The following is a 20,777-nucleotide window of genomic DNA, read 5'->3' on the forward strand; positions in this document are numbered from 1 at the left end:
TCTGCAGGAAAGGTCTTCCCTAACTGCACCGGCCTACAGCATCTGGTAAACACCAGACTCCTTATTCCGGGGCCAGAACACAGATAATCAGGGAGGGAAAAGGAAGAGGAAACAGTGGAGTCAGGTTCCACACAAAACATGAAATGCCCTGTCTTGCTTTCTATCTTCCTGGAACACTGTCTTCAGAAGTTCAGGGAGTTTAGGGTGGGACTGCTTTGGTTCTTCAGCAAGAGGCCCCTTTCCATCCCATGGCAAACGGACTCACATCTCTCTTGCACCCTCAAGACTTCCGGACAGGAGCTGTCTGAAGACCTTGATCGGACAGACCAGTCCTTTCCGTGATGCAGAGACGAAGCTATTTTCCAATTATGCATTTGTTCCCCCTACCACCCACCTCTCCTTCTTCAGGTCTCTTACTCTGGTGCTAGGAGGCAGGCTTTAAGAGGAGAAGGGAAAGGACTCAGGGCAAAGGACAAGGAGGCTTCAGAGAGAAAAACTGAGGCAGAAAGGAACACAAGCTGTGAGGAGACGGTGACCCAGTGAGAGGCCGGGATAGCCTGGGCTAAAAGGGGTCCACGTCAGAGGTGAATGCAGCCAGCAGGCTCTGCCCAGAGGGCCAGGCTGACAGAGGACGCTAGAGGAAGGGACCAGCAGTGGCTCGGAAGAGGAGGAAGAGGAGCGGGAGGCGCGGGCGGGGTGGGCAGCAGGACCACACGCTGCCGGGCCGCGCGGGCGGGCGGAGCGGGCGGAGCGGGCGGAGGCGGCGGCGGGCTCAGCGGAGCGGGCGGGCGCCGGGAGCGGGCTCGTAAAAGCCGCGCCGCGCGGGGAAATTGCCGCCAGAATCGCTGAGCTCCACAAAACGCCGCCCGCGCGGCCCGCCGCCGCGCCCGCTCCAATCTCCAGCCTCATCGGCGCGCGGGCTGGTTATGCATTTAAATGTTATTTAATTGGATTGCGGAGGAGCTGGGGGCCAGAGTGCCCCCGCCTCCGCCCCGCACGTGCCACACGTCTGTTTCCCGAGTCACAGATTGCCGCGCACCCCCTCCTGCCCAATCCCCCCCACCACCACCACCACACGCTTCTCTCCCTCCTTTCAGAACCCAGCCAGAGGACACTCGGAAAGACACCGGTCTATGAAGATGGAAAAGTCAGAGGCTACACACACAAAAAAAAATCTGCCGACACACAAAGACACTGCGGCAGCAAAAACTGGGCTATACTCATAACCCTGAGTGTCCACCTGGAAGATTAAGAATAGCAGACACAAAAGGTCCCCTGGATCCCAGACGTACACAAATGCATGTCAACATACTTGAAGGGAACACACCACCTGACTTCTCCAGGAATAATGGCACTCACAAAGTGACACTGCCAAGCGTGGGCACAAGGAGATGCCAAAGCCACACTTGCCACACATCAGCCGCGCCTTTCTAGGATTGGAAAGCAAAGCCTTTTGTTCAGTGGTAGGTCCTTTTCCAAAACCACAGCAAGCAAGGCTTCAAGAGGCAACTGGTGAGGAAGTTCCTTAAACTGAACAAATAAACAAACGAGTCCAAATTACAAGTAGGGTAGACAGACACCAAGAGGGCCTTCCTGAGAAGACACCCCAAGGGGTGAGGCTGGGCATTTGTGGAAGGTGAGTTTCTCCCACCTCAATGCAGTAGGAGGCTAGATAAGGAGCCAACACCGCCACGCAGACAGAAGGACAGCGTGTCCTGCAGAGGCACGTCCTCCACACACTCCCAACCAAAGATGATCAGGGTCACACTACTTCAATTAATGAAAATGGAGACAGGAACCTGGCTTGGCCCACTCTGGGCTTTCCGCCATCCCCTCTGCAAGCAGGGCCCAGAGAATGACATCAGCCTAAGGATCTCTGCACTGGCTTTGGGGACAGATGAATGGGCAGAATGTGTGTATTCTATTGCAGTTGGCCTACTTGCATTGTGAGGGCCCAATCAAAGACGAGAAAGTGTCCCCACAGACATGATAATTCAACCTTGACTGCTAAGCACCAGTCCAGGCCAGGCTGCCACTGAGGCTTCTGAAAAAGAAAGCAGTTCAGCTGCCCCAAAGCAATTTATTTCTGCATCACCTGATGACCACAGCTGGGCAGTTTACCTATGTGTCTAACCTCAATGTCTCATGCTCCAGTTGAAGGTATTTACTTCTCTGGGGAATTGGCGGTGAGGGGAGCTGACATCCTAAATAGGAATATTAGAAGAATTGAGAGTTGGTTTGGGATAGGCCACAATCTCTAATCTCTATTTTTTTTGTTGTTGTTTTGTTTTGTTTTGTTTTGTTTTATTTTGTTTTCAAGACAGGGTTCTCCTGTGTAGCTTTGATGCCTGTCCTGGAACTCACTCTGTAGACCAGGCTGGCCCAGAACTCACAGGGATCCACCTGCCTCTGCCTTCTGAGTGCTGGAATTAAAGATGTGCGCCACCACTGCCCGGCTCTAATCTCTAGTCTTTTTTTCCCATTCTACCACTAGCTCTTGACCTCCGCTATGGCCAGGCTGCATCTCTAGTCTTGCTTTTATAAAGCATGTTGGGGGGTAGTAGTGGAGAGAGATCATGCCGAGTGTCTTCTCTTCAACAGTAGTGGAGAGAGATCACACTGAAATCACACCGAGTGTCTTCTCTTCAACAGACCTGCAGCCGGCCTGTCCAGATACCTTTGCTCTAGGACCGTAACGACCCCGACAGTGTCCTGCAGCTTTCCACCCCAGAAGTTACTTGATCAAGGCCTGCTTATATAGAAAGCAAACTCGACTCCCCATCTTACATAGTGATACACTGACCTTTGGCTCCTGCCTGATTCCTCGGAGTCTCTCCCCTCAACCCATGGCAGTTGGGGCTGACAGTATCTGACCTGTCCCACCAGTACGCGTCCATCTTAGGGATGTCCAGAATGCCGTGTGAACACCCTGTTCATAACATGCTTTCAGCTTGATCTCCCCTATAAAGCGTATGCTTGCATTCCTAGCACTGGACACGGCGCACAGCGAGCAGCCACTCAGGTGAGAAGAGTACGAGAGCACACACAGTGTCTCCTTTGAGCCGCTCTGTTTGGGAAAGGGAGGGAGGGAGGCAAGAGAATTCTTTCCCAGACAACTCTACCCCTCAACCTCAGAAGCATCACCATCCCAACCAAGCACAGCTTTGCTTTTTATGGGGTGCATGCTGGCACGCATGCATGCATCTGTGCACGTGTGTGCACGTGTGTGTGTGTGTGTGTGTGTTAGAGTAAGAACTTCTAAGCCCCCATCACTTCTCTAAATCAGAACCTAAACACTGTCACAGGACAAAAGCAATGGCAATAGATAAACTCATGGTCATGGGTGGATATATGGATCCTCCCGAACCAGGCTCGTGCTCACTAGCGTGTTCCTCATACAGAGGAGAGGGATATGAGCTCTGCTCTCCTCCTGGCCCTCAGGGCCCTGGCAGGACCTCGGAGAACTAACCTGGCTTGTGGAAGGGAAGCACACAGAGCAGGAGGCTCCTGGAGTCTCTCAAATCACAATCTCTTCAAGTAAAGCAGAGGGGCTTGAGTTTTTCTGAACCTCCATGGTCAATTCTAATTCACAGCAGGGTTGCCAGTCACTGACTGCATCAGAGCTACCCAAGAGGACTTCTGCAGTAATGCAGTTCTTTATCTGTGCCATCCTGTTAGCGGCACCAGCCATGTGTGGATGAGCACCTGAAGTATGGCTAGTGAACTGAACTGAAGGAAATGTTACTTAATTCTTAGTCATCTAAAACGGCTTCACATACAGGGCAGGAGACGTAGCTCATCTGGTAAGTTTCCTGCCCAGCAAGCACAAACCCTAGGTTCGATTTCCAGCTCTATATAACACCAGGTGTGGAAGTGCACGCCTGCTATCCCAGCACTCAAAGGGTAGACTCTCATCAACATAGCAACGTCAAGTCAAGCCTGGGCCATGGGAGATGTATTAATCAATTAATAAACTGCACAAGGTTACTGATTGTTATATCAGACCACAAAATTCTAGATGACCCTAAATTCCACATATTGTTTTTATTTTATAGATTCATTTATTTTATGTGTTTGAACGCTTATATGTTCATGTATATATGTCTGGTGCCCACAGGTCAGAAGAGCTTTGAATCCCCTGGAACTGGAGTTATAAGCAATTGTAGGCTGCCATGTGGGTACCGGAATAGAAACCAGGTCTTCTGCAAAAACAAATGCTCTTAGGCACCGAGCCATGTCTCCAGCCCCCATTGGTTTTTAAAAATTTAAGGCCAGGCATGGGATTCCAGTGCTAGGCAAGCAGAAGCAGGTGAATCTGAGTTCAAGGCCAACCTGGTCTACAAAGTGAGTTCCAGGACAGCCAAGGCTACACAAAGAAACCCAATCTCAAAAAAAAAAAAAAAAAAAAAAAAAAAAAAAAAAAAAAACCACTGTGTGTGTCTGATGGATGTGTATATATTTAGTGTGTGTCTGTCAGCAGACAACTTTGTGGAGTTGATTTTCTCCTTACACTTCTACGTGAGCTCTAGGGATCTGATCCAGATTGCCAGGATTGTATGAAAAGTGTCTTTACCCAGTGAACCATTTGGACAACCTCCTAATTTGATTATAGACTTCACTCCTCATAACAGGCTTTATATGTTTGTGTTTCTGTATGTGTGTACATGAACATTCCTATATGTACGCTCATGCCTATAGTGGCCAGAGACTGACAACAAGTATCTTCCTCAGTTGCCCTCTCCATTTTGGCACAAGCGTGTGTATGTGTGTGGTGTTGGGTATGAGTGTTCATGTGCATATGTGAATGTATATAGTAAATGTATGTGTGTACACCTGTGTAGACCTGTGAGAGCATATGTGTGTGCACCTGTGTAGACCTGTGAGAGCATGTGTATGTACACCTCTGTAGACCTGTGAGAGCATGTGTACACACCTGTGTAGACCTGTGAGAGCATGTGTGTGCACACCTGTGTAGACCTGTGAGAGCATGTGTGTGCACACCTGTGTAGACTTGTGAGAGCGTGTGTGTGTGTGCATACCTGTGTAGACCTGTGAGAGCATGTGTGTGTGCACCTGTGTAGACCTGTGAGAGCGTGTGTGTGTGCACCTGTGCAGACCTGTGAGAGCATGTGTGTGTGCACACCTGTGTAGACCTGTGAGAGCATGTAAGTGTGCACACCTGTGTAGACCTGTGAGAGCATGTGTGTGTGCACACCTGTGTAGACCTGTGAGAGCATGTGTGTGTGCACACCTGTGTAGACCTGTGAGAGCATGTGTGTGTACACCTCTGTAGACCTGTGAGAGCATGTGTGTGTGCACACCTGTGTAGACCTGTGAGAGCATGTGTGTGTGCACACCTGTGTAGACCTGTGAGAGCATGTGTGTGCACACCTGTGTAGACCTGTGAGAGCATGTGTGTGTGCACACCTGTGTAGACCTGTGAGAGCATTGTGTGTGCACACCTGTGTAGACCTGTGAGAGCATGTGTGTGTGCACACCTGTGTAGACCTGTGAGAGCATGTATGTGTGCACACCTGTGTAGACCTGTGAGAGCATGTGTGCACACCTGTGCAGACCTGTGAGAGCATGTGTGTGTGCACACCTGTGTAGACCTGTGAGAGCATGTGTGTGTGCACACCTGTGTAGACCTGTGAGAGCATGTGTGTGTGCACACCTGTGTAGACCTGTGAGAGCGTGTGTGCACACCTGTGTAGACCTGTGAGAGCATTGTGTGTGCACACCTGTGTAGACCTGTGAGAGCATGTGTGTGTGCACACCTGTGTAGACCTGTGAGAGCATGTGTGCACACCTGTGTAGACCTGTGAGAGCGTGTGTGTGTGTGCATACCTGTGTAGACCTGTTTCTACCTCTATCACTGTCTCTCAGTGAAAACAGCTTGCTATTCAGCTGGACTAACTGCCCAGCAAGCCCCAGTGATCTCTCCACACAGCCATGAGACTCCTTCCCCTAAGGATACTCTTATCTGCACTAGGAAACCTTCTATTTAATTGATAAGTCAGTCCAGTGGAACTAAGTCTGAACAGCCAGGTAAGCACCCAGACCAGGTTCCAAGCAAGGGGAGGAGGGCTCTCCTGAGTGCACTTTCTTACTTGTAGTTAACCTTGGTGAGAGATAAAATGACTTTGCTGCTATGAACTGAATTATGCCCCACAAATCCATATGCTAAAGCCCTAATATTTGGAGATAAATCCTTTAAATAAATGAAGAAGCATTAAAGAAAGGTTAAATGAAGTCCTGGGGGTAAAGCAATAATCCAATGATGGCTCTCCTTCCAGGAAGAGGGCAACGGAGCCACACATGGCAGAAAGGCTATGGAAGGATACATCAGCTGCCTCATGAAGAAAGGCCTCAGTGGAGCCTGAGCTGTTAACACCGTGACCACAACGATGAGAAAATAAACCTTTGTTTAAGCCATCCAGACTGTGTTGCTTTGGTTATGGCAACCTCAGCAGGCTTGGGACCCTACCCTAACACTGACAAGTCAGAGCATGTAGTGACCCTGCGTAGGAGACCTTTCAGGCACCATACTAGTCTTTCCCCGCCAAGCATGCCAGGCCAGGCTTCCCCTAGGCCTGCATATCCTCACTACATCTTAATCCCTTCATCTCTCATACCTCCCTACTGGTGTAGGAGGTTCTTCTGTTCATGTGTTGCTTTTATTGGTTAGTGAACAAAGAAACTGCTTTGGGCCTGATAGGGCAGAACTTAGGTAGGCAGAGAAGACAGAACTGAATGCTGGGAAGAAGGGCAGAGTGAGAGAGGCCATGTATCCTCTGACTGAGACAGACGCTAGTTAGAATCTTGCCAGTAAGCCACAGTCACATGGTGTTACACAGATTAATAGAAATGGGTTAAATTAAGATGTAAGAATTAGCCAATAAGAAACTAAAACTAATGGGCCAAACAGTGTTTTAATGAATACAGTTTTGTGTGTGGTGATTTTGGGGGCTAAGCTAGCCCGGCGGCAGGGCTGAACAAGTGGGCCCTCTCTCCCTGCAACATCCCTACAACAGCATCGCCTTCACTTCCTTTGCTAAAGTTTGGATCTTCAACGTTCCCCAGAAACCATGCCTCTTAGACTTGGCCACCAGCCTACTGTCCCACAGGGAGGTGGCAGAGCCTAAAGAGGTGGAGCCCAATGGGAGGAAGCACTGGCCATGTCCTTAGAGGGGATACTGGGACTCCAGTGCCTACCTCTTGGTTTACCAGCTGCCATTAGGCAAGGATTCTTCTGCCACACACCAAACATGAATAAACTGTGCAAGTATCTATGGGTTGGGAGTTCTCAAATGTGAGCAAAATGTTTGACTGACTGGGCTTCTTCATACGTGGGCTTCTATCAGGTGTTTCTGCACGTGTGTTCCGTGCATCTGACTGTCCTCACTTTTTCTCTCACCTGACCACCCCTTCCTTAATCCCCTGAAGAGCTCTGACTCTTCCAGTCTTCAAGACCACCAGAGCGTCTCCTCCCCACCTCAGCCAAACACACAAGCGTGCAGTGGCTTCCCCTCTGCAGCTTTCACGATGCAATCGTCCACCCGTAGAAGGAGCTAGAGAGACAGGAGACCACTCATGTGATGATGAGATGCCGCGAGGTAGCTCTGACGATGATCTGGAGTCTGCAGAGTCGCCAGCTTAGGGAGGTCCCCCCAACGTGACTGCTGTCCACACTTCTGCCAACTATCTATAGACACAAGTCTTCCCGGAAACCCTTCAGCTTTAGTAAATTGCAAAACAAAACTTAAGAAATAAAAACACTGTATTTATTATATTTTATCACAAATACAAATCAAGGGCTAGGGATATAGCTCAGTGATAGAGCAGTGAGCACTGTACATCCAAAAAACTCTGGGTTCAGTCCCCTGAATTCCCAAAAGACACACAGAAAGCATGACTAAATACACAAACCAGCACCAACTACCCAAAAAGAAACAGACATATGTGTGTCCACCAACCAGCAAGCTTGGCAGAAACCAGTGTACAAAGTTCTGGTCAGGGATAATTGGTAGAGATCATGGGCCACTCAGCTGAACTCAATCTCTAGCCTTGTCCCACCCTGACATTCAGGCTGAGATCACCCTTCAAAGTTCCAACCATCAAAACATAAAGCTGGTCTTTCTAGGGGGCTGGTCTCTATCCCACAGCAAAGTTCAACAAACCCTCCTGTGCTCTGAGGTTCCGACATGAATAATACTGACATTTCTATTGGTTTTTTTAAAAATTTTATTTTATTATTATTTATGTATACAGTGTTCTGCCTGCATTATGCCTGCAGGCCAGAAGAGGGCACCAGATCTCATTACAGATGGTTGTGAGCTACCATGTGGTTGCTGGGAATTGAACTCAGGACCTCTGGAAGAACCTCTGAGCTATCTCTCCCGCCCCCTGACATTTCTATTGTTGAGGAAACCTCAAAGTTCCCTCTCAGGAACCGAGACAGCTGATTAAAATCTTACTAATTTTTAGAATGCTGGAGATGACTTGAGTCCCAGGAAATAAGGAGCACATGCCCCTCATTAAGGTGGTCCCACGTTCCCACTGTAGCTTACTCCCTAGCCCTTACCACACATCACCCAACCAACCACTTAAGAGACAAAGGAGACATCAGCCTCCCCATCAACCCCAACAGTGCCACAAGTACCTGATGAACTACTGGACAGGCCCCCTATCAAACCCCCTGCAGGTTGGCTAGGTTGGCTAGAAGTCTCACATACCCCTCCCCAAGCTACCTGAGAAGTTTCTGCCAAAAGTGAATAGAGGAGGAGGGAGGGAATGTCCTAAAACCAACATTCTCCCACCAATGAAGCGCAGAGGGGAAAGAGAACCAACGTGAGAAGGCTTAGGGGTCTTTAATGCTTAATCTGAAAGTCACAGGTTGAAATTTTCCTAACATTGGCTTCCCCAGTAAGGAAAGGTCTTCAGGGCGGACAGGGAATACCCTCAATAGTGCAATGGTACCCCAGCTCAGAGAGAGGCAAGCGAGAAGTGTGTGATGGGCACCACAGTGTTCCCTCAGTCCTCACACCTCACATCAGGGGCAGGAGGCAGAAACCCCATTTTACAGAGAATCTTGAGACTTAGAAAAGTTGTTCATAAGCAGGTCAGGCAGGGTGGCATATGCCTATAATCCCAGCATTAGGCAGAAGATCACCACAAGTTTGCTGCCAGGTCGGTCTTTAGAGAAAGTGCCAGGACAGCCACTACTACACAGTGAGACCGTGTCTCAAAATTCAGAAGGGAACAGGATATGGTGGCCCATCCTTTTAAACCCAGCACTCAGGGCAGAGGTGGAAGATTTCTTATGCGGTCAAGGCTGGATCTTGTCTATACAATGAGTTACAGGCCAACACAATGAGACCTTGCTTCAAATTTTAAAAACAAACAACAATAACAAAAACAAAACAGGAGTTTTAATTTTTTAAGACAGTAGTAGCTCTGTGTAGCTCTGGCTGTCCTGAAACTCACTGTGTAGACCAGGCTGGCCTTGAACTCAGAGATCCGCCTGCCTCTGCCTTCCAAGTGCTGGGTTTAAAGGTATGTGCCACCACTGCCCAACTGAGAGAGGTTAAAAAAAAAAAATTCACAGGCTTCACAGGGAAAGGGGAATGAAGATCTAGATCTTTCCTAGTCTGCCACATATAAGTGTCCCTCGGATCCAACCTCGGTCTCCCTGAAGAAATTCACTTTTTATTATTTGTTTGTTTCTGAGACAGAGCCTAACCTGACCCTCCTGTCTCTGAGTGCTGGGATTACAAGGGTATGCCAGGACACCTGGCTCAGAAGCTCATTCTCAATGTGATGTCTGTCCTGGTCCCTGGGAGGAGAGGAGAGAAGCCGGCTAGAGGCAAGTGTTCTGTAAGGATGAGTAGGGATCAAAGATTGCCCTCTGGTTGGGGAGGGGGAGCTGTGGAGAGGACAGACTCAATCGATCACACTTAATGCATGTGTGGAAACGTCACACTGAACCCCACTAATATGTACAATTAGTGTCAAAAAGTCTGAGGTAGATCAGTATGAGCTTTCCTAGTGTGTATGAGGCAGTGCCAAAGACAATGCCAATAAAAACAAAACAGGAAAGATTAAAATTATCTTTCCTCCCAAAGTTCAAATATGACCCCAGACATCCCTATCAAGGACCCTCTGCACACAGAGGTCCCCACGGAAATGGTGAGGCCAGCGAGTGCCGAGGCCCCTCCCCCTCTGTGGACACTGAACAGAACAAGCCACTGGTGAGGCTCAAAGCATTAGACAAAAGCCCAGAGTGCTGAACACGTTTCCTCCAACAGGGAGCCCGGCAAAGCCTGCATGCAAGGTGATCTCTAAGGTGTGCTAGGCCTGGCTGAACTCGTTAGCAGAGGTAGGAGCCCCAACTCTTGGAGTCTTTCCCTGGCTGCCGCCTCCCAGCCCTTGTTGGCCTGTGGGCTTCGCGGAGAGGGATGCAGGAGCCCCTCCACCTGTACCTCTGGAGCCAGTCCAGCTAGAGCTCTTCGCGCCCGCTGTTCTGCCAAACGCCCCACTCCCACTACCAGCCGCACCCCTAGCCGCTGCACCTGCCTGCGCAGGGCTGCTTCGCAGATCGCCAGTAGCTGCTCCCGCTGCTTGGCCGGCAGATCAGCGGGGGTGAGGTTTCGTCCACTGGGAGCCAAGAAGAGCAGAGGACACAGATTGTGGACAAAGCAATGCCGGAAGAAGACTTGGGGCTGTCCACAGAGGGCCCGGAAAAGGCCCCAGAATCGGGCTCCGCTCACCTCTGACTGTGTGCACTCCAGTCCCAACACTGGTCGCTTAGGGTGCTCTTGGGGAGGGGTCAGCACAGAGCCCCCAATGCCCAACCAGTCCCGGACCACATTCACTTCCCCAAAAGGTACCTGTGGGGTAAGGAGAGAGAGACACAAGGTGATTCCAGCTGGAGATGGTCAGGCTGTCATGATGATCTCACCCACCTTCACCATCAAGTCTGTGAGGGACTCCCAGCCCTGTGGTTTGCCCCCGTCCATGTTTCCTCCAGTTTTTCCCACTGTGAACTGTGACCAGCAAAACCCATGTGCCTCTACTTTCTCCTGGCACTAGGATCACATACAGGCAGAACACTGGGACATTTGCCCGATAGGAGGCATGATTCGAATACTGGTGACAGACAGATCTCCTGAAACAGAAAGCTGGCCAGGGTGAAAGGAGACAAGCCAGGCTGAGCACTGATCTCTGGGTGCCCTCCCAGCCCAGGCCCCAGGCTGTCATTCCCATCGATCATCATTGATCACCTTTCATCACTTGGCTGGGGTCAATAAAAGCGATTGAGCCTTCTGCCCTGGGGCTTCTTTACCTCCTCCACCTGTAATGCAGCCTACTGAAACAGACACTCACCCAGATCCCTAAGGAAAAGCAGGCTGGCCTGCGCCTGACGCTATTAGGAACTTTTCGGAGACCCAGGGGCTGCCACCAGGATGGCCAACAGTTCCTATCCCCCCATCCTGCCCACAGTCAGTGTTCTGGGAGGATCCAGCAGCCCTAGCCTCTCTCCTGACTCCAACCACTCTAGGGACAAGGGAGATCCGGCAAGGTAAGGTACAGGGCAGGATGGCGGAAGGGAAAGTTCTCAGAGGCAATTAGTGGAGTGCTCACAGGGGAAATGGGACTGCCATTAATGTGCTTGGTTAACTATGAACAGAGAAGCAAGGGGAGTGCTTGAGACCACAGGAGACGATATATGCTCTGCAGGAGAGGGAGTGGGTGGCCCACCCACCTCCCAGCCAATTCTAGGTTCTTCCTCTACAACAGGCCCAGGCAAACCTCCACCTCTGAACCGCCCACCAGAGGAAGCCAGGCCTTTACCCCAGTCTGGGCCATGCCAAACGGCCCTGGGTTCATGCCCAGGAAGAGCACTTCCTTGGGACCTTGGCAGTAGCGGGTCACGTAGTTGCGGTGCGGCTCCCAAGCATAATCCACTGGGTTATAAATGACACCCACGGGCTCTGGAAACTGCAGCTGGTGAAGCTCGGCATTGAGCTGAAGCTCCTCCTCCAAGAAGCCCTCAGCCAAGCTTGGAGCGCAAGGCAGAGGCTCCATCAAAGCACCTGCAGGTTCATGGGTAGGCCCAGGCAGGAAAGTCGGGGACACAGCCATGCCACTGTTACCTGGAAAAGAAATGGACAGAGTTTCCTTCAGGCTCACCCCAGTATCTGTACTAGCTACCGGTTCTCACTGTTGTTTCCTGGCTCAGAAGAGATCCTCGGAAGCTCTGTCAGTTACTACAAGCTCACTCAGGTTCCTGGGAATGAAGGGACCTCTCCTCCCACTTCCAGAGTCCTCCTTTTTCTGATACTTCAAGCATCCTACATTAGCTACTTGTCTCACTGCAAAAAAGTAGCTGCAATAGCCACTGAAGGAAGGGAGGGTTCATCTCAGCTCTCAGAAAGTACAGTCCGTCATGGCTGAAGGAACATAAAGTGATTGATCACACTGCAGTCATAGTCAAAACTCAGAAAGTGATGAATGCCTATATCCAACTAGATCTCTCCCTCTCCCTCTCCCTCTCCCCCCTCTCAATGCACTGACCAGGCTGGCCTTGAACTCGAGTTCCTCCTGATTCTACCTGTGACTAAAGGTGTCTATTACCACACCTGCTAGAACTCTCCTTTTTATGCTGTGCTGGTTTGTTTTTATGTCAGCTTGATACAAGTTAAAGTCATGCTGAAGATGGATCCTCAGTTTGAGAAAATGCCCCGCCAGACCGACCTGTGGGCAAGCCTGTGCTGCATTTTCTTGATTGATGACTGATGTGGGAGGGCACAGCTCACTACAGGCAGTGCCACCTCGGGGCTGTTGATCCCAAGAGCTATAAGAAAGCAGACTGAGCCAGGTAGTGGTGACGTGTGCTTTTAATCCCAGCACTCCAGGAGGCAGAGGTAGGTGGATGTGAGTTCAAGGCCAGCCTGGTCTACAAGAGCTAGCTCTGGAACAGGTTCCAAAACTACAGCGAAACCCTGTTTCGAAAAACAAAGGAGAAAGAGAGAGAGAGAGAGAGAGAGAGAGAGAGAGAGAGAGCGCAAGCGCGCACAGATGAATGGGCTGGAGAGATGGCTCAGCGCTTAAGAGCACTGACTGCTCTTCTAGAGACCCAAGTTCAATTCCCAGCACTCACATGGGAGCTCACGACTGGCTGAAACTCCAGGATCTAACACCCTCACACATGCAGGAAAATCACCAATGTACACAAAAGAAAAATAAGTAAATAAAAAAAATTCATCTTAAAAAAAAAGAAATCCTGAACATGTATCTATGGTATGGTGTACATATAAAAGAAAGAAAGAGGGCTGGAGAGATGGCTCAGAGGTTAAGAGCACTGACTGCTCTTCCAGAGGTCCTGAGTTCAATTCCCAGCAACCACATGATGGCTCACAGACATCTATGAGATCTGGTGCCCTCTTCTGGCTTGCAGGCATACATGGAAAGAATGTTGTACACATAATAAATAAATAAATCTTTTTTTTTTTTTTTTGGTTTTTCAAGACAGGGTTTCGCTGTAGCTTCGGTGCCTATCCCGGAACTAGCTCCTTGTAGACCAGGCTGGCCTCGAACTCCCAGAGATCTGCCTGCCTCTGCCTCCCGAGTGCTGGGATTAAAGGTGTGCACCACCACCGGGCCTAAATAAATAAATCTTAAAAAAAAAAAATAAGGAAGGAAGCAAGCAAGCAAGCAGACTGGGCAAGCCATAGGAACAACCCAGTAAGGATGACCCCTCCATGATTCCTGCTTCAGTTCCTGCCACTAGGTTCCTACACTGAGTTCCTGTCCTGACCTTTGATAATGTGAAACACCAAGTTAAAACAAACCCTTTCCTCCCCTACTTGCTTTTGGTAATGGTGTTTTATCCCAGCAACAGAAAGGGAAGGACAGCCCACAGCCCCATGGAATGGTACCACACTCTAAGCTTAGGTCCTCTCACCTCAGTTAACCTAGTTAGAAACCCCTTCAGACTGCCCAGAGATTCATCTTCAATGCGACCCCGACCCTGTCAAGTTGGTAATGCCATAATAGCACCCCATCCCAAACCTTTCATCAGATGAGGCCTGAGCCACCAGCTCTCGGGCCATGCGGAACACACAGCACGTTTCTTTCTCCATTTCTCCTTTCTGACTCTCTCCCGAGGGTTAAACCTGAGTTCTCGCTGTGCTAGGCAAGCGCTTTACAACTAATCTACAGTCCTAAACCCTTTTTCATTTAGATGGTGAGTGATACATCTCACTAAGTTACTCAAGCTGTAGTCTAGGTTGGCCCTGAACTTGTGATCCTGTTGCCTCAGCCTCTGGAATAAGAATAAGGAACTCAGCCCACAAAAAACAGGCACAGGTACTTAATAGATTTCTTCTCTCTTTTTGGGGGATTAGGTACATTTCTTTTCTTTAAAAAAAATTTTTTTTTGTTCCAAGTGTGGTGTTAATGCCTACAATCCTAGCACATCTCTGTGAGTTTGAGGCCAGCCTTGTCTACATAGCTAGTGCTAAAGGGGGGGAGAGAGAGAGAGAAGGAGGGAGGGAGGGAGAAAGAGAGAGAGAGAGAGAGAGAGAGAGAGAGAGAGAGAGAGAGAGCGCCAACCACATGTCTTTAATCCCAACATTCAGGAGGCAGAGACAAGCGGATCTCTGAGTCTGAGGTCAGCCTGGTCTACAGAGCGAGTTCCAGGACAGTCAAAGCTACACAGAGAAACTGTCTCAGGAAAAAAAATCAACCACCAGCCCCCAGAGAAGAAAAAAATTTATCTTCGTGTGTGTGTGTGTGTGTGTGTGTGTGTGTGTGTGAGAGAGAGAGAGAGAGAGAGAGAGAGAGAGAGAGAGAATGCATGCCACATATGTGTGGTGGTCAAGGAAGCCAGAGCGGCACTGGATCTCCTGGAGCTGGGGTTACAGGAAGCTGTGCGCTTAGGTGGGTACTGGGCACTAGACTGGTTCTCTGCAAAAGCAGTATGTGCTCTTAACCACAAGGTCAAATCTCTGGCCTTTTCCTTATTATTTATTGAGATAGGGTCACACGTAACCCAGATTAGTCTCAAACTTGCTATGTAGCTGATAAAGGTCATAAATTCCTGATCCTCCTGCCTCCACTTCTTTTTTGTTTGTTTGTTTGCTTGTTTGGGGCTTTAGTCTTATTTTTTAGAGACAGGGTTTCTCTGTGTAGCCCTGGTTGTCCTGGAACTCACTCTGTAGATCAGGTTGGCCTCAAAATCACAGAGATCCGCCTGCCTCTGCCTCCTGAGTGCTGGGATTAAAGACATGCACCACCACTGCCTGGTTCTGGCAAACATATAAAACTCTATTTTTATGCATGTGTTTAGGATACATGAGTAGTAACACATCTATGGAAGACAATTCACAGACGCCTGTTGTCACTGTCCACCATGTGGATCCCAGGGACTGAACTCAGAGGCTTGGTGACAGGCACCTTTACCTCCTGAGCCATTTTGCTGGCTCACCTCCATTTCTTAGGCGCTGGGATTAAAGCCTGAACCAGGCCCAGCTACACTGTCAGGACACATCTCCTGGCATCCTTTCTCTCCAATGACATCTATAACGAGCCAGTACGTCCAGGATGAGCATGTCCTGGAAATGTTGCACTGACGAATGAGATGCAGGTGCATGGTCACAGCCCAGAGACTTGGGAGGGCTAATTACAGCAGCTTCCAGGTGGTAAGCAATTGCTCTCCACCAGGTACGCCCCATTGATCTTCATAACAACCCCATGAGGTGGGTAATATTGCTCCCACGTTGCAAGCCAGGAGACTGAGGCTTAACAAGATCCAGCAGGTTGCCGAGGGTCACAGTTACCAGGTAATGAAGTTGGGATTTGAACCCACACTATCTGACGCAAAGCCACACTCTTAACCACCCACACCATCTTGCCTTAGACGGTTTGATCAGCCACCCCACTAATTCTACAAGTCCCTAACCCCAGCCCAGCTTCTTTCCCACACTCAAGAATCCTCAGAGGTGAACAGGACGATTATCAGACTCTGAACAGACTCTTCGAAGCTATGCAGCCACGGTCAGAACCTCCGGTTTTCACATCCGAATGTTAAGGATAATAATACCCACTTCATAAAGTTGTATTTGAATGGGAAAAGGGAAAGAAATGCAGCAGCCTTCTAAACTACAACCCTGTCCTCACTTCTACGTACAACCAGTGCTTGTACCTGGCCATTTCACTCACTTTCAAAATGCTTCTCCCACCCCAACCCAAAACTGCACAGGTCATTTTCAGAAACCCAACCAATTATGACTGAGTTAGCCAGGACATCAGCCAGCAGTCAAGAAGGTGACCCACATCCAGTTCAAACTCATCCTTCAAGATGTAGCTCAAACCATCTCCTTCAGTGCACAGAGACATTCTCAGAGCGCGGCCCCACCCTACAAGCTAGGATTATAAAATGATGAAGGTTTGGTCCCCAGCCAATGGCACTATTGAGACAGCTGAGTAAACGAGGAAGCTAATCTAATGGAGGAAGCAGGACCTGGGGGGGTTGTCTCCGGAGGGTCTGTCCTGTCTCTCTCCCTCCCTCCTGCCCCCCCTGCTTCCTGGCTGACATAAAATGAGCAGATTTGCCCTACACTCACCTTTCCCCCATGATGCCCACCTCAGCACAGACCTGGAGCCATGAGAGAGAGGTCAAACAGCCAGAGAATGGAGCCTCTGCATTGTGAGCCAAAATCTACCTTTTCTCTCTGGTGCTGTTCTTCCCAGGTATCTATCACAGCAATGAACTGCCTGGCATACCACACACAGGAAGTTGGCTGTGAAGCCAAGATATATGTATCTTGAACAAAGTAATTCACGATGCCCTGGTGAAGGTTGAGAGTCATTGGCCTCCCCAGCCAGAGGAAGGGAGACCAGGAGCCTGGCTCTATTCAATTCCTTGCCACACCTAAAAGGTCCTGGATCTCAGGTATTCAGTAGCCCCTGCCAGGCTCTACCCACTTCCACTTTGTTGATCTTGTTTAAAGCTACCTTCCAACAATGCATTTTTGCTTCTCCCATGTTAGAGTGGAACCCTGGGGCCAAGCAAGCACTTTACCACTGAGCTGCCCCGATCCCCAGTGAGCTGTTCCCGATGGGCTCCTCTCACCACCCCACAAACCCAGTGTGGGAGAACGAGCCCGGCCTATGAACAGGGTAGGCAGGTACTCGATCCCTAAGCTGCACCTTGAGCCGTCTCTCTTCTTCATTTTTTGTTTGTTTTATCAAGACAGGGTCTCTCTGTGTTAACTATCCTGGCTGTTCTGAAACTTGCTCTCTAGACCAGGTTGTCCTTGAACTCACAGAGACCCACCTGCCCCTGCTTCCTGAGTGCTGGATTAAAGGTGTGCACCACCACCCGGCTGTACTTTAATTTTACGTTATAAGTTTTGGGAAACGGCTTGGCTGTCTTGAAACTCAAGATGGAGACTAGACTAACCTCACACTGTGACAGTCTTCCTGCCTCCAGCTCCTAAGTGCTGGGAACCTGCGTGTGTTACCATCAACCAGGCCTGAAGTCTGGAACTGAGTTGTGCAGACAGGCATCCAGGACATTCTGGAAAGCTGAAAATGGTGACGTGAACTGTGCTTTCGGGGACCTTGCTTTGCACTTCCCTATGTAGAACCAGTACTAGAAAAAGCAGCACTCAGGTGCTGAAGACAGCACGGATGAGCACACAGAGTGACAAGACCTCATTCTCCCTGTTCAGTTTTCAAAGCCCCGTCCTATCACAGCCTAAGTCAGCTAACTTGAGTTCTAGCCCTGGCTGTTCTTTCCCTTAACTTTATTTATTTGTTTATTTATTTATTATTTATTGGGCAGAGCAGGCATCCACAGCACACGTGTGGTCAGAGACAACTTTGGAAAGCTGGTTTACTTCTACAGTCAAGGGTCTGAGGCTCGACCTCGGGTCATCAGGTGTGACGGCAAGTGCCCTACCAGCTGAGCCATCTCAGAAGGTTCTCTTGTACAAGTCATTTAGGCTCTTCATATTCCATCTCCTTCCACCAGCTGTTAACCTGTTTGTCTTTTAGATATGTATGAGTTCCTACGTGTCAGTCTCTTGCTGGAAGAAGAAATCCAAATTGAATAAAAAGTAAGACAGGCTGTGGGTAAACCATGAACTAAAAAGATGGACAAGCAAGCTGACACACAGTATAACCTGAGCTTTCCTATCCCAGACAAAACACTCCCGGAGCGCTAACAGGAAGCCTAGCAGTCCTACCCAAAGTCACCATCCGCTCAATGGGCTGATGCTGCAAGTCAGTGGAGGCTCACCTAGCATACACGAAGTCAGTGGAGGGCTCACCTAGCATACACGAAGTCAGTGGAGGCTCACCTAGCATACACGAAGCCTTGGGTTCAATCCCCCAGCATAAGCAAGGTTTGAAGCTACATCCCTATAGGTCCAGCACTCAGGAAGTAGAGACAGAAAGATCAGATCGGGAGTATCCTCCTGTAGCAAGGGTTTGGACAGTTTGAACTACATGGAATTTTTTTCTCAAAAAGTCAAAACCCAGATGCTCAAGACATGTCAGCCATTTCAAATTACATTTAAAAGCAGCTGGCGACCCTGAGATATATGTGGTCAAGGATAAACTTCATACTCATATCCGGTTTATCTGATATTAACTCCAAGAAGTTTAATAGAATCCAAGCCACAGTGGGCTAGAGAGATGGCTCAGCCGTTAAGAACACTGGTAGCTCTTCCAAAGGTCTTGAGTTCAATTCCCAGCACCCACAAAGCGGCTCCCAACAGTCTAACCGAGTCCTATAGGATCCAATGCCCTCTTCCATGTGTAGATGCACATGCAAACAGAACAACACACAAATGTGTAAGTTATATAAATAAATAGACCTAAAATAAAAACAAGAACCCAAGCCACTAGTTAGCCCCTGCTCCTTATAGGCTCTCCAGGAATCCACGGGATTTAAACCAAAATTAACAGCGCAGCCGGGCTCATAGGGGTCCCCTTAGACCTCGGCGCCGTAGCTAAACCACCCCTCCCGAGCCCGCGAGCCCCTCCGCCCTACGCTGAGATCCAGCCCCCTAGTTCCTCACCTGCGGCAGCTCCCCATGCAGCTTCCGCTTCCTTTCTTCGTCCCGGCGCAAAGGACACTGGAAGTCGTAGTCAACAGCATTTAAATTAGAAGAATGGCTAGCAGCGTCCGCTTCCGCCGGAAATGCCCAAGTCACCGGAAAACTCGATGAGTTCCACAGGTCGCTGGGGATTGTAGTTTAATAGTACGATTTAAATCCAAGATGTCTTGGAAGTTAAAGGTCACTTCATTCACAACAATCTGGACTCTCTAGCCGTGCCTAATCCCTCACCCACCAGAGACCCTTTCCAGCGCCTCCTACTGCCCCAAGTTATGATACCTCACCTCCGCAGCCTTCCATGGGTCATTACTGTGTGTATAACATCCAAGAAGGCATTTCTCTCACATCCCCATTACCATTAGTGTCCAAACCCACAACTTCATCATTTTGACCTGGCTCCCTTAACAGCTGCCAGCCTGTATCCTGGATTGGAGTTCTCCATAGAAGCAGCACCAAAAGCATTCTTCTGTCTCTGTGAGGAGAAGCATTGTGGAAATTTGCTTGCAGGCATATGGAACCTGCAGTCTGTACGCTGGAGAGCCAGGAAAGCCCTCGTAGTTCAGGCTGAGCCTGACTTGGTTCTACAGAGAAACTTCTGACAGAAGCCTCAGAGAATGGAAAGATCAGCAAACCAAGGTCCTCAGACCAGTTTCCATGATGGTGGAAAGATGGATGCCCAGTTTTCAAAGAGGCAGAATTGGAAGCTAGTATGGCTGGTGTGGTGGCTCATACCTGTAATCCAACCACTTGAGTTGAAAGACCCTACAGACCCCCTCCTCAAAACCCGCAGCTAGCATGCTCCCGGGGGAACATCCTGTTTGCTTTCGTAAGAACATCCCATGTGCTTGAGAGAGCAGGATGTCTATGAAATAGGAAGACTGCAAGGCAGGATATCGATAAGACAGGACATCAACAAAGCAGGTTGACTGCAAAACAGGATATCTATAAGATAGGAACAGGATGACTGTTGCCAGACATCCATGCTGAGAGAGGAAACCATTCATGCCCCCGCCCCCCACCCCCGCCTCATTCCGATAACCACGCTTTTGCTTCTGTAAACTTGCTTTTTGCTCTTCCCTATAAAAAGCCCGCCCTCCAGTTGGCAGCCGCGCAAGTCTTCCGAGAGATCTTGCCGCCTGCAGGTACCTACTCAATAAACCTCTTGTGATTTGCATCTGTGCAGTCTCGGCCTGTTCCTTGGCGTTGGGGAGGTCTCCTCCCGACAAAAGGTCCTCGTCGAGGGTCTTTCAGAGTGACTGAAACAGAAAGACATGTGTTGAAAGCCAGTGAGACCCTTCTATGTGCTTCCAAAGAGTGCCCACCCAAGGCGACTCCTGCTGACTCAGCCCACGTGGCCAGCCCAGAGACATGGGGCCACCAGGGCATCCCAGTGGGCAGTCCCAGCGAGCTCCTGATCCTACCACTGATCCATCCCCAAGGGTGACCCACTGCACCTGAGCGTCTTCCTACTGCCTCACCCTTGGCCGTTTCCATATGAGGGAGGCAGAAGTGTCAGAAGTTCAAAGTTATCCTCTGCTAAATATCTGAGGCTAGCCTGAGCTAAGTGAAATCTTGCCCAAAAAGGAAGGGAAAGGGGTTGGTGGAAGGACGGACGGAACCAATTACAGCCCCCACCCTCCTCAGGAA

General features: G+C 49.5%; 1 protein-coding gene across 2 annotated transcripts; it reads right to left on the reverse strand.

Annotated features, from left to right (window-relative positions):
• Window positions 1-7,762: 7,762 nt before the first annotated feature.
• On the reverse strand, window positions 7,763-20,535 carry Smug1 (single-strand-selective monofunctional uracil-DNA glycosylase 1). 2 transcript variants are annotated; one of them, XM_041669806.1, is made up of 5 exons: window positions 20,281-20,535; window positions 19,415-19,602; window positions 19,092-19,254; window positions 11,854-12,155; window positions 7,763-10,889 (listed from the first exon to the last, which is right to left on the reverse strand). In XM_041669806.1, exons 4-5 carry the CDS (start codon window positions 12,142-12,144, stop codon window positions 10,341-10,343), a joined length of 840 nt encoding a protein of 279 aa, XP_041525740.1. In that variant the 5' UTR covers window positions 12,145-12,155; window positions 19,092-19,254; window positions 19,415-19,602; window positions 20,281-20,535; the 3' UTR covers window positions 7,763-10,340. The 2 variants fall into 2 exon arrangements, with proteins under 2 accessions (XP_041525740.1, XP_041525739.1); XM_041669805.1 differs by having other exon boundaries at window positions 19,092-19,602.
• Between the last annotated feature and the right edge of the window lie 242 nt (window positions 20,536-20,777).

This window comes from Microtus oregoni, unplaced genomic scaffold (genome assembly GCF_018167655.1).
Source record: "Microtus oregoni isolate MIOR12 unplaced genomic scaffold, Mior012 000019F_ref0000042, whole genome shotgun sequence".
NCBI classification, from domain to species: domain Eukaryota; kingdom Metazoa; phylum Chordata; class Mammalia; order Rodentia; family Cricetidae; genus Microtus; species Microtus oregoni.